Source organism: Abrus precatorius, unplaced genomic scaffold (assembly GCF_003935025.1).
Source record: "Abrus precatorius isolate BTA unplaced genomic scaffold, Abrus_2018 Scaffold9, whole genome shotgun sequence".
Lineage (NCBI taxonomy): Eukaryota > Viridiplantae > Streptophyta > Magnoliopsida > Fabales > Fabaceae > Abrus > Abrus precatorius.
In genome coordinates this window covers 18785536-18798868 of record NW_020874439.1, presented here as the reverse complement: position 1 = coordinate 18798868, position 13333 = coordinate 18785536, and the positions used below count along the sequence as shown (strand labels likewise).

The following is a 13333-nucleotide window of genomic DNA, read 5'->3' as shown; positions in this document are numbered from 1 at the left end:
TATAGAATATAGTTAAAGCACGCAAGGCATCCCGCAGCTAATTTGAACACTCAACCAAAATCCGAAACACTAGCCACTTCTTCATGGTTGAACTCCTCCTCTACAAGAACAAGACACCACCACCCATCAAAACCCCCAACCTCAATCCATTATACCCTTTTACTCCTTTTCTGTTCAATTATTGTGGTTCCATGTTTCTTCAATAACTTATTATACTCCTCACTATGGACCCAAACTAAAATATTTTAGCAGCATTTTGAGTAATTCCTCAACCTGGAATAAGTAATAACTGCTCTAACACTTCCAAACTAACTAAAAATTTCCACCACTTGGCAACAAACTTCACAGAACCAGTTTTCTTTCTATTGGTTATGCTTCTCAAGCCGAGAAGGCCATGATTCACAAAACTTTGGCTGCACCACTCCTAGTGCAAATACCAAGCCATGGAAACCTGTGGTCGCATAAGTCGAAAATATTCAAGCTTGCATTGGTGAAATTGATGACAAGTCTAGAGTTGTCCAGGACAAACATGAGCCGATTTAAAACTTCAACGCAAAATGACCTAAATATTTTTTTCAAGCGAAGTAAAACTTTTGATAAGCTTTTGCCAAGTTAGGAATAAAATGAAACGTTACTAAAAAATACACAATAAAAATCTATGTATAATAATTTTTAAATAAAAAAACACAGAAGAATTCAATCAGCAATATTTATTTAACACTTGCAATTTATTAATTTTGTGTTCTTAGACTCCCATTTGTAAAACCATAAGAAAATTATTTGCGTCAAGTAAGACTAAATCCAGGCCCTTCATCGATAGATAAATTAGACCCGTTCAAGGCAAAGCATAGCCAGGCCTTTCAACCCCCTAATCACACACCAAGACCAGCAGAGTGCCGATGCCAAAACATGTAAATCTAGAAAATATCGGCGGCCTATTCTCTAGTACAGACGTAGATATGAAAATATTCAGAATTATCTTTTTTATTTTGCTCAAAATGTCGTCATCTTTACGAGCATTTGTATAATTAAATGCCTCTCGTTTCTCAGTTACAAAACATTAACCAATACACAGTAACAGCCACACCCCATACATTGAAGTTGTCTAGTGGAGTCTAAAGGAACGAGTTATAAACTTTCATAATCGACTTCTTTGAGCAACTGGCTTAAAGCTGGCAAAACCAGTAACTTCCCTACCTGTAACCAAGGTGTTGATGTCATACGTGCCTTCGTAGGTATAGATGGGTTCCAAATCACAGAATGCCTGCAACAGAATATAAGAAAGACAAAATAAATGTTTTAAAACTAATTGTTCCAATAGAGGTTCAATTATGTTGAAGATGAAAACACAATCATCCTCAACTCACACACTCACTCACAACTTGAACAAGTCTAAGAGTAATTAAAATTCACAACTGTATTCATGATTTATAATAAGTGTACAAAAGGGACTTATATAGAATTCTAATCAACCATATTTCCCTCTCATTCTAACAACCCGTGCCTAACATGTGACCGTTACAACGGTTTTTTGACAATTTTCACATTATTAATTTCTAATTTTGCTAATTAGGTCCCCAATATTTAATCTGTTATAAATTAATAGCTAAAGCTAAATATCTAAATAAATAATAGTCATTTGAAAGCATATAAATGTTGCTCAGATGTATATAAATTATGATTTTCTTCAAACTCAATTACATATGGCCTACAAACAATAATTGTCACAACAGAATGAAACAAAGACCATTAGAACATTATAGTTGTCCCTCAATGCTCCCAATCTCATCTATTATAGAACATCTATGCTAAACGATCTCCACTTATCAACATACCACTACATTACCCAGTTTAATCTTTGATCAGATTTGAGGTTCCACAGAAGAAATCTTGAATTAAGAATTAAACATACCTTTGCCACAAGAAAATCAGCCAAAATTCCATTGCCACCAAGCAATTCTCGCCCCAGAGCAGCTGTTTCTCTTGCTCTCAAGGTTATCCATGACTAAAAGGTGATGACAAATTTATTAGCAAACATCTACCACAGTGAATAATATCAAGCTGTATTACTGGTTTTAAAAGAGAGCAGGGGTGTGACATAAGTTAGAAACTACCTTTCCCAAGCTAGCATGACCTGGAGTCATTTTACCACTCTCATACAATTTGCAGAGGCGCCAACCAACAAGAATCATAGCTTGAATATTACTGAGCATCTGGACAAGTTTCTGTTGGCTGATTTGGAAAGCTGCTAATGGTGCTCCAAATTGCTTCCTCTCCTTTAGATACCTATTGATTAATCCAAATTCAGAATGATTTTGCAGTGAAAGCGTAAGTATAATAACACTCTAATTGAGGAATACCTATGACACATATCATAGATGCCCATCGATATACCAATCGGTTGCCAAGCAACCATTACACGTGAAACAGCAAGTACCTGTTTAAAGAGGGTCAAAACAAACAAGCAATGGTAATGTACGGTTCAAGACACATGCTTGAAAGATGACCTATACATAGGAAAAATTAATGATGTGACCGAGATTGATGCAAGGACAGTAATTGCATCTAGGTTCTCAACTAGATTTGTCCTGTCTCTACATCAACCAGTCAATGAGGATTGAGGACACAGATAGGCGGAATTTATAGTTTCCCCAAACAAAACCAGAGCAGCTGTCACAATAACAATAGAGGACACACAGACTAATATTATATATGCTGTTGATAAAACCAACTTGAAGCACTCATGTGGTGTTGAATTCATTTGGAGTTATTGATAAAACAACAAGGAAACACCATACATAGCCATACCTTGCTTGTGTCATGAAAAGAGTTGACCCCTGGAATTCTGTCCTCATCAGGGACAAAAACTTTTCTCATAACAATGTCTCCATTTTGTACAATCCTAAGTCCAATTTTATTCTCTATTTTTGTGACTGTTAAACCAGGTGCATCCTTTTCGACAATAAATCTGAAATATTAGGTACAAGAAAAATATGTAAACAGAATATCACTTGTGAAGCATTACACAATAGGATCATGGAAAATAGAAGCTTGAAGAGTGTGTGCAAGAGAGAGAGAGGCGGTATGTATCATAACATGTTATTATAATCTTTACTGCCATATTGTGTCCCCAAAAATAGAAAGAAAACACTCTTCGCCGGTCATTTTGTGTATGTGTAAATTTTACGGGTCATGGTAGTATCACATCAGGTTAACATACCCGTTTATCTGATTTGTTGCAGCATTCCTAGCAAAGACAACCAATACATCAGCAAATGTACTGTTTCCTATCCACCGCTTGTGGCCCTCCAGGATCCAACCTCCCTTCACCTATCATTCCAAAGCCAAGCAAGACCATATTATCATCATTACTGAACTTTATAACAATTGAGCACATAGAAAATATGACTGATTATAAAGATAAATAAGTCAAAAAGAAGTAAAATCCATATTGCTGGAGAAGCAAATATCTGAAAAGGTACACATAAAATAAAGCACCTTTGTTGCAGTGGTCTTCAAAGCACTGGCATCACTTCCATAGTCAGGTTCAGTCAAGGCCTAATGTTAACAAAATAACCTATTTCAGATGTGGAACTTCAGCAAAAATGCAGAATGATACAATGCCAAGAAAGTCAACTGACCCAACATGCTACAGTTTGCAACTGTGCTAAAGAAGGCAAATACTTTTGCTTCTGAGCTTCTGAGCCACACAATGCTAAACTTGACATTCAATGTTATGCAATATCAGGAACTATTGACAACAAATCATTCAATGTAAATGAAACAGTTAAAACTTACAGAATTATTACTAAAATACATAGGTGTTACCAATAGTAAGCATTGCCAAGGATGAATGGACCAATATAAAAGTTGAACAGCTTGCATCAACTCTTGCAACTTCTGCCAGAGCTATAGCACTTCCAGTAATAGAATGACCAGGACAACCATAATCCTGAGAATCAGCTTAGCTAAGAACTCCATTGGTCATGTTTAATATAGTACCTAAAACAATAGAGGAAAATATGCATAGAGACTACCTTGATTGTGCCACCAGCAATGCACAATGCACCAAGCTTTGGAATAACATGAAATGGAAACTTTGCCTTCTCCCAGTACTGCCCAAAAAAAAAAAGTAGCATGATGAGGGTATTGAAACAAAGAAAAAGGTAACATCATGGGGCTTGGAGAATAATTTCATATTCTAATCATTTCCATCCAAATAGTAATAGCATCCCATAAACATGCCTCAGTCATTATTGGAGCAATTTCTTTTTCCATACATGCTCTCACTTTCTTCCTAATGGCCTGCTCCTCCGGTGTCAGTAAGTCATCCAATTGAAAATAATCTGAAGCTGTACTTTTCAAACACCAAGACAGATAAAAGCAGAAGTGAGCTCCTGAAGCATATCTTGTTTAAATCAAAATATTAATAAAAATATCAGCTTGCCAGGTCATGAAACATAGATGAAAAGGAAATTAAGGAGAAGAAAACAACTAAAACTTTTAAAGCACCAGATGATTACATCCAAAGGTTTCCCTATCAAATAACAGAGAAAAACGAAAGATAGTTTTAGCTTGGAGGGGAGAATATAGGACGAGAACAAAAATGGACATTTAAATTAAAGGTATAATTAGGCACATGTCTCAACACCTAGATTTATAGTTTAGGAATGGGAAAGAATGAAAAAATTGGCACGGACTTGTTTTAATAGGATCTTCCTTGAACCCTAATCTTGTTGGATGAAAATAGAGATTCAATTTTTCAACATGGAAAAACTGATATCGTGAGGTAATACCTAATAGACCACATAGTTAGAATTTGGAAGTATTACAATGAAAGATATAAAGGCATGCCTTTGGGGGGCAGGGAGGCTCTGCCTTTCAGAACCATAACTACATCTAGTCAATCAGCTCTACTTCCAGGGTAGCATAATAAAATATTTATACAAAATAAATAAGTATATTCCTTTCCTAAGCTTCTAGTTTTGAGAGTACCAAGTACCAACATACAAAGCCTCAAAAATCTAAATCCACAGACCCTGGTTGAACTAAAGCTCTGAAAGCATCATTGTTACTTCAAACATGACCCAAATCATCAAAGAAATTTCATACCACAAGGAGGAAAGGTTGATGCTGGAGTTGCTTGAGGAAATGCTTCAGAAACATCTAGTGGTGGTGAATAAAAATAGGAAGGCATTGCTTTTTTGAGAGGATCATCTGCAGGAATCAAAAGCACTCATTAAAATGCATGGCAACAGCTTAATAAAACTATTACATCTAGTAATAAACACCAGAAAAATTCATTCAATAATAACACATAGAAATTGCAACATATAATGATGGAATTCAAAATATCACTCATATAATAGATGACAAGAACACACAAAGAGGGCTTTAATACGTTCACACTTCCCTTTCAATAACCAGACAGTGTTTCAATGGCAAAGCAAACAAGACACTCCCAAAAGGGAAAAAGTGCATTGGTGTTATACCCTTCCCTCGCTTAATAATTTTTTAAATAATACGAAATTAATTAATCCAACCAATAAATCAACTTCATAAAATTTCACACAACAACAAAAGTAATAAGTTCTTCGTCTCATTACTTTATTACTTTATTTTGATAATATGTTTTTAAAACATGAATAAATATCAAATTTTAGATAATATTTTTAAAATGTTCAAATTATATGAAATTTGATATACATAAACATGAAGTTCACATTTAGACTGATTATTCTTTTATTCTATAAAAAAATTATTAAATAGTACAAGAATTCCAACTCAATCATAATAATAATAATCTATTACTCTCCTAATGTGAATTCAATAAACGCAGTCCACATACTAAAATGTTAGCAATTGGAGCCAAAATCAAACTAGAAAATCAATGCACGGAGTTTGAATTGAAAGCAATGATTGAATGAAGCGAACGAGCTCACTGACAGCAAATAAAATTGGAAAACAGTGCGGAGAGGACGGACCTGGATTTGTAGAAGAGGGTATCGTCATGGTTGGAGAGACAGAGAGAGTGAAGCAAGGGAGTGTGCAAATCAGGGTTCAAAGAGAATGAGGAAGAAAGAGCGATGCGAAGGTGAAGATGGAAAAATTGGTTGGTATGATAGGCTTAGGAACAAGAAGAAACAAAAATGACGTATAAAGCAGAATATTAAAAGGAGGGATTGGCACGTGAACAGGGATTTCAAGGGTAGGGTATGAATAGGTAGTACTCATTTCCATATCTGTATTTAAAAAAAAATTAGTAATTGATGTGATAAACAGTTCCCACGTTACCTACATGTGAATTGATGTGATAAACAGTTTCCACGTTACCAAAACAAAATTAGTAATTACTATATTAATAAGATAAGGATTAAAATTTAAAATATTATAAATAATATTAATAAATTTAATATATTGTTACAAATTTAATATTAAAAATATTATAAATAATATAATTTTCTTAAATTTAAAATTAAAAAATATTATGTTTTACAAAAGTCTTATTAATTTTCCTGCTTCGTCTAAATTTAAAGAGACTAAATTTTAAAAAAATAAAGTGATGATCGTTAATAATTAAAATTTTATTTAAGCCTGTTGAAACAATTAACGAATTTTCAATTTAGAGAACTCTAGATGATAGTTATAGCCATCCTTATCGCGGTCGATCGGCCTGGATTCGGATTTCGTATCGCTATTCCTCACGTAAACAATTTTACAGGGCCCACTCAAAACACGTAAACAACTCCCATTAAATCACTATTCTTTTTCCTCTTCTTTGAGGCATCAAATCACTACTTTTCTTTATAAAATAAATTACAGTAACATTATTCAAAATTAATAAAATTTATTTAACATTTATTATTCTATAAAATACAATAAAACTCCATATAATTTATTTACTATTCATTTTAACTTCCTGTAATTTATAATTGTACATGTTAACTCTTTTTGTTTTTGTGTAAAATGCAAATGTAACATAGTTAACATTTCTTTTAGAAAAGACTAAATTATTCTAGTATATTTTACTATTCTACCCTTGTGATTAATTTAAAATGATAAAATAAAAATTTTCATTTTCTTATTTTCTTCTTCGGATATTGGTGTTTTGCTCCCTCATAAAAGTGCAGTTAACAGGACATAATTTATAATCATTGAATTTTATTTTGTAATATGTTCTTAGGCATCTTCGTATGATTACCGAAGTAAAGGTAGAAGTAAGAATTTGAGATACCAGTATAAGTTATGTGAATGTGGAAGGAAGGTTAAGGTGAAAATTGTTGAATCTGAAAAATCGCTAATAAATGCATGTTGTTACTACGTCAGAAATGAGTTTTTGAAATGTTAACTTAGACAGCAGTTAGTAAAAATCACTTTGTAAACTATATATTTAGAGAGCGATTCTCTATTAACCGTTCTCAAATCTATACTTCTGGAACGGTTAATAGAGAACCGCTCTTAGATCTATATTTTTTAGAGTGACTCTTTGTTAACTGCTCTTAGAAGTATAGTTCTGACAGCATTGGAGAGCGGTTAATAAAGAACCGCTCTTTAAAGTTATTAAAGTTGTTTATAAATAAAACACACTTAACGCATTTTTTCTTCTTAGGTAACAAAGTTTGTCTCTTTTACTGTAAGTTCTGTTCGTCTCTGCTCTCTTATGTTCTCTTCATCTTTTTCTGTTAGTCTGCTCTCTTCGTCTTCTCTCACTAACAAATTAATTTTTTTTCCACTCCTGTATGTACCTCTTCATTCTCTATTAGCCTTCTCTCTTCATTTTCTTCTCTGCGCTAACAATTAGTTTTTTTTCATAGCTGTAGGTACCTCTTCATTCTTTGTTAGCCTGCTCTCTTCATATTATCTACACTAACAAATTGGTTTTTTTTTTTTTTATATCTATAGGTACTTCTTCATTCTTTCTTTCTTTCTTTCTTTCTTCTTCTCTTTATTAACGGTGAATTATTCATTCTCTCTTTCTTTCTTTTTTCTCTCTATTAACGTTAAAAATCATCCTATTAATTTGTTTTTTTTTCTATTTGGTTCATGCAGGTGTGTACTGTTTGGTTAACATCAAACATATAAACTCAAGATTTAATTTTGATTTGTGATAAAAATGAAAAAAAACTCACAAAGAAATCAATTCTAGATTTTGATTTAAACGTAATAATAAATTAATTTTACTTTGCAGCAGAAAACTAAAAAAAAAATTCAAATTTAAGATTTGCGGTCTATATTTATACTTTGGAGAGCGGTTCTGCGTGAAACCACTCTTCAATCTTAACTTTTGAGAGCAGTTGTTTAACCGATCTCTTAAATATAACACATCAGATAGCGCAAGATTTTAGAGCAGTTCTAAACGCTCTCTAATTTAAAATGAAACCTCTTTCAGATCTTCATTCTAACGTAGTGTGTATTTTGTGCGTGAAAAAGTTGAATGTGGATTTTGGTGTTGGTGTGATCCACCTAATTGACAGTCAGCACCTTATACAAGCAGTTTTAAAAACCAAGTTGTTGAAAGTCAAGCAACCATGGAATGGAATCTAGGATGATGTTTGGATGGCAAAAAATTGGAAGATGTTTAATAGTGTTTGTATTTACACTATTGTTCAATTTTAAGAAGTGAATTTAGTTTATAAAATTAGGAAACGTGTAATACGTTCTTTGTTAATTGTCTTTTATAATAGTTAATGTTATTTTATCTTGTATTCTTTCTTATTTTGATAATTATTCATTTAATGAATGAATATATCATACCACTTTATTAATAGATTAGAAGTATTATCTACCTTTATGTTTATTCCTTTTAAAAATTTTGTGATTATATATTCATTTTATTTGTCTAGTATATCTCTTGTTTTGATGAAATTGTTTGACATGCCATAAGAACCATGTGCACAAGCAACACATGATAAATGTGTAATAATAATAACATATTGAAATGCATAATAAATTTACATGATATTATCCATATAATGCCCAAAATAACATATAGGTCTCTATTTTAAACATTTTAGAAAAGAACTATATCTAAATAATAGTAAGCTATTCACTTTCATTCGTTCTCTTAGACGTAAGTTATAATAGTTCTATATATATCTATTTTGATTTCTCATTATGAGTGTTTTCTTCCATGATTGCACGCTATCAACTAAAAATAATAAATAAACATAAGCTTTTAAACGTAAAATTGTTGCTGCATTAATTTTTTCCAGCTAAAATATTTTACAATACCAAAGAAAAAACAAAATTTTATTTACATGTTCTTGATGTTGATGTTGATGCTATTTGTTTCTGCCTATAATAAAAAATTTAAGAGATTAACTATATAATACATATTATTAATAAAATTGTGGAATACAAAAATAGATATACTTTATTAAATTTGGAGTTTGAATGCATTAGGTTATTGCAAGTTCTTGCATTATGGTTCGGCTAAAAACATCTTTTACACTAAACATTAAATCCCTTCTTAGTTGATGTTTGACCATTTTTTGGTTCATCCAATTCTCTCTTTCTCATACTTTTGGCCTTCCTAGCATCTTTCTTACTGTTTGTGGATTTAAAGGATCAATTTCAACCCTTATCCAATACTTGACATTGGGAATAGACTAGATCATGTGTGGATAAGTTCGTAAGTATTTCTCCTTACTATCACATTCATTAATGAATTATTCTAATTATCTTTCACAAACATGTATTGCAACATATGCATGCACACACAGACAACATGTTAATTGAAACATACACAAGTACAAGTCTATTCTTCAAGATCCACAACCATTGTCCTATATTTCCTATCATCTACTTCAAATTTCAAATTAAATCACCAACCCATATTGCAACACAAAACCTACTTAACCTCACATTTTTCTCAATTTACTAATGGATATTAGGACATCAACCATTAGTTCTCTTCTAACATCATTCAAAAATGTAATCAAATTGTATTGAGGGTCATCTTTGTCTTCAAATTGATACTTTTCTTGTTTTTACATTTTCTCTTACATATATGCTCCCACTTTAAAGTTTTGATGTGAAAAGTGATAGTCTTTTGGATTTGAGAAGCATGGATCCTCCATGTGTAACCCCTTGCACACTTGGCAATAATTCTATAAAAATAGGCAATAATTCTATAAGAATCGTTTCATATCCAACTAACTTTGTACTCTGCCTGAATATATGAAAGTTCTTGAATTTTTTTCCTACCTTCAACTCAAATTGATGTTTCTTAAACTTCCCATTTAGATCAAAGTTGGGATGTTCATTAAGCTTCTCACCATCAAGCTCAACAGTGTCTAATAACAACTAATAGTGTCTAGCAATTATTGACAAATAATGGTTGACTCATTCTAAATTTGTTGCCTACTTGTTCATCATAAGGACTTAATGCGTCTCCAACATAAACTAATAATTATTCATGAACATTAGACTTCACAACAAAAATATCTTCATTGTTTATTGTCTCCAAACTTTCTTCTAAGCAATTAGGCTCATTATCATTTTTGCTTTGTTCTACATTTATTCATTATCTATTTGGCCAATATTGATACCTTTCTTTTCCAAATATTCTGGTGCATAACTAAGATGTGGATATGGTAATTCAAATCTTTATTCTTCATTTACACTATAAATAACTCTTGTAGAAAAGTAATGATATGAGTCATTCATTAGTTCAATATCATTATTCTCTATGAGTAGTAAGCCACTTCCCACATTTATATTAGGAATACACCACCAAAAAATGGCATTAGTTATATCAGGCTACACATGCTTATACATAAAAAAAAATGAGTCACTCGTATTAGTTGTCCTCACAAACTTTACTATCTTCTGTAAAATATGTTTATAAGAATAGTACATAGTCAATACAACTACTAAAATAATTATCGACTACATTGTAATAAATATAATAATGATAATGAATATATAAGTAATTTATAGTTACTTGCTATCCTTCTTCAAAAGTTTTGATATTTTAATCTTCTCAACTAGATTATTTATGCTTTTTACTATTTTTAGTTGCTGCAAATTCGTTCAAAATTTGACACTTTGTAGAACTTAAGGTTTCTTTATGTTCTTCTATGTTTGGTTTATTCGTTTGAATGTAATATAAATAGGGAAACTTTAATTTTTCTATTTAAATGAGAGTTATTAGGTTATTTTAGCACAAAATTGTTAAAAAAAAATTGAAACAAAATATAATAAGAGTTTTATTTCGATCAAAACTATAATAAATTGACTACTAAATTTTTAAATTATTGGAAGTTAATTTAAACAATGTGAAAATTGCAAAGATTGGAGTTAAAATAATATAAAAACACATCAAATAAAATTTTATTAAATATAAATATTTTATTTTCATGCTATTCTTAAGTCAATTAGGTAAAGATGAGCATATAAATATAGATATAGCAGATATAGCGCTTTGTGTGGTATGGGCATATCGATAAAAAATTTATTATTTTACTGATTTAAAATTAATATTATTTATGATATTATTTGAAACAAATTTTAAATAAAAATTTATAAATATTATATACTAAACTATAAAATTTTTAAGAAAAATTATAAAAATATGAAACTTAAAAATAATGATTTTTAAATTTTTATATTTCTATAAGTTTTTAAAAAAAATTATATTTTAGTGTTTAATTATATATATATATATATATATATATATATATAATGACGTTATTACCTACTACAAATTATTTTTTATGTATATATATCTTAAAAATATACTTAAAATAAAATAATTAATTAAAAAATAGTATAGTAATGTACTACACCCAAAGCAAAATAAAATATTAAAAACAAAACAATAAGCTTTATTGTTGCAACAAGTTTAATTTGTGATTCTTTTTTAGTTGATGAAATATGTTTAGTAGATTATCAATTTTATTCCTAACATTTTTATGTACTTGTGAAAGTAATCTTGAATTAAAGAAATGACAGATTTCAACCTAAGTTATACTGTTTCTCCTTAAATTAGATTCTGTTATTATAATTTCTTTACAATTAACAAAAATGTTTAAATTCTATTTATTTGAAGACTTATTTAATAGTTTAATTATTTTAGATGTTAAAATGAATAAATAAATGATAAATGGAACATTCGTATCAAAAGAATGTTAAATCACTTTATTACAACAAATTTAAACAAAATTGAGTTTGCTAATGCATCACTTGATTCTTGCATCATCTATTTCAATTTATTTTCAAGCAATTAAATAAGGACTTCAACTCCATAAATGTCACCTTTATCTCTTTCCCAAAATAACTTAGCAATTTTTTTTCAATAATTCTATACGCTGATGAGATTGGAATAGAGAAATATTAATAGTATCCAGTTTGTAGAAAAGAAAGAAATAAAAATGGACACGTGGAGACAAATCAATCAATCAGATCCAGATACGAGAAGAAGCAAAAACTTGGAGATGCGGGGTATCGATCCCCGTACCTCTCGCATGCTAAGCGAGCGCTCTACCATCTGAGCTACATCCCCATGACATTAATGGTTAGAAAATTAAAACTAATTGTACTATACTATAGTTCTTTAATTCCCTGTGTTCTTTCTTCAACAAAACATTGCAATTTCACAACACCTCTTACTCAAAATCTAGTTTGGCATTTTGATTTTTATTTCTTTTATTTTAGTTATTTTGAGCTTTAAATTTTTGAACCTAATCATATTTTAATATACACTTTTGATTATCATAATTTTTTCTCAAAGAATTATATAAATTTCACTCAATATAAATAGAGTAAGATAAATATTTAATTTTATATTTTTATAAAAAGAAAAAAGAAAAATATATATAAATAAAAATATAAAAAGCTAATAAAATCGTGTATATGATTAAATTTCATGTTACCATTTTCTTTTAATATGAAAGGTTTAATCTTCTTTCCCCTCCTTTCCTCCCTCACCTTCTAAATCTATTTGTTTTTTATCCTCCAAACTATTAAATAAAGTCTTGCATGTCATTTTAAGGAAGAGAAGGAAAGAAAAGAGAAAGAAGAGTTTGTTTATAATTAACCTTTGTTTGGAAATTAAAAAAATGAGGTGAATAGTTAGGAGGTTTTTGTAAACACCTAAAAGCTTTTTTTATTTATTTTAGTTCACCTAATCTAGGGAGTTTTTTAAAAAAATTAATTTACTCTTATGAAATTGTGAGCCTATTTTCTTTCCTTAATCCTACTTCTTTCATGATTAGGTGTTTACTTGCTTTCTCTTTCTTGTCTTGTTTTTTATTGAGTTTTGCAAGATTCTCACTTTTCTCCTTTTTTTTCTATTTTTAATTATCCGTTTTTCAAGTTGTAAAATTATTTT

The 13333-nt window shown here is 30.2% G+C and overlaps 1 protein-coding gene and 1 non-coding gene across 4 annotated transcripts; both read right to left on the bottom strand.

The window, feature by feature from the left end:
• Positions 1–896: 896 nt before the first annotated feature.
• LOC113849475 (acyl-coenzyme A oxidase 4, peroxisomal-like) lies at positions 897–6240 on the bottom strand. Of its 3 annotated transcripts, none has more exons than XM_027479405.1 (13): positions 5985–6240; positions 5113–5217; positions 4246–4352; positions 4038–4115; positions 3829–3952; positions 3642–3715; positions 3499–3558; positions 3221–3330; positions 2809–2968; positions 2361–2437; positions 2115–2286; positions 1913–2005; positions 897–1264 (listed from the first exon to the last, which is right to left on the bottom strand). In XM_027479405.1, exons 1-13 carry the CDS (start codon positions 6010–6012, stop codon positions 1139–1141), a joined length of 1314 nt encoding a protein of 437 aa, XP_027335206.1. In that variant the 5' UTR covers positions 6013–6240; the 3' UTR covers positions 897–1138. The 3 variants fall into 3 exon arrangements, with proteins under 3 accessions (XP_027335206.1, XP_027335207.1, XP_027335208.1); XM_027479406.1 differs by having other exon boundaries at positions 963–1264; positions 5113–5277; positions 5985–6124; XM_027479407.1 differs by lacking the exons at positions 2361–2437; positions 2809–2968 and having other exon boundaries at positions 997–1264; positions 5985–6118.
• A 6192-nt stretch (positions 6241–12432) lies between these two features.
• On the bottom strand, positions 12433–12505 carry TRNAA-AGC. Its single transcript has one exon. It is a non-coding gene; the product is annotated as a tRNA-Ala (tRNA).
• Between the last annotated feature and the right edge of the window lie 828 nt (positions 12506–13333).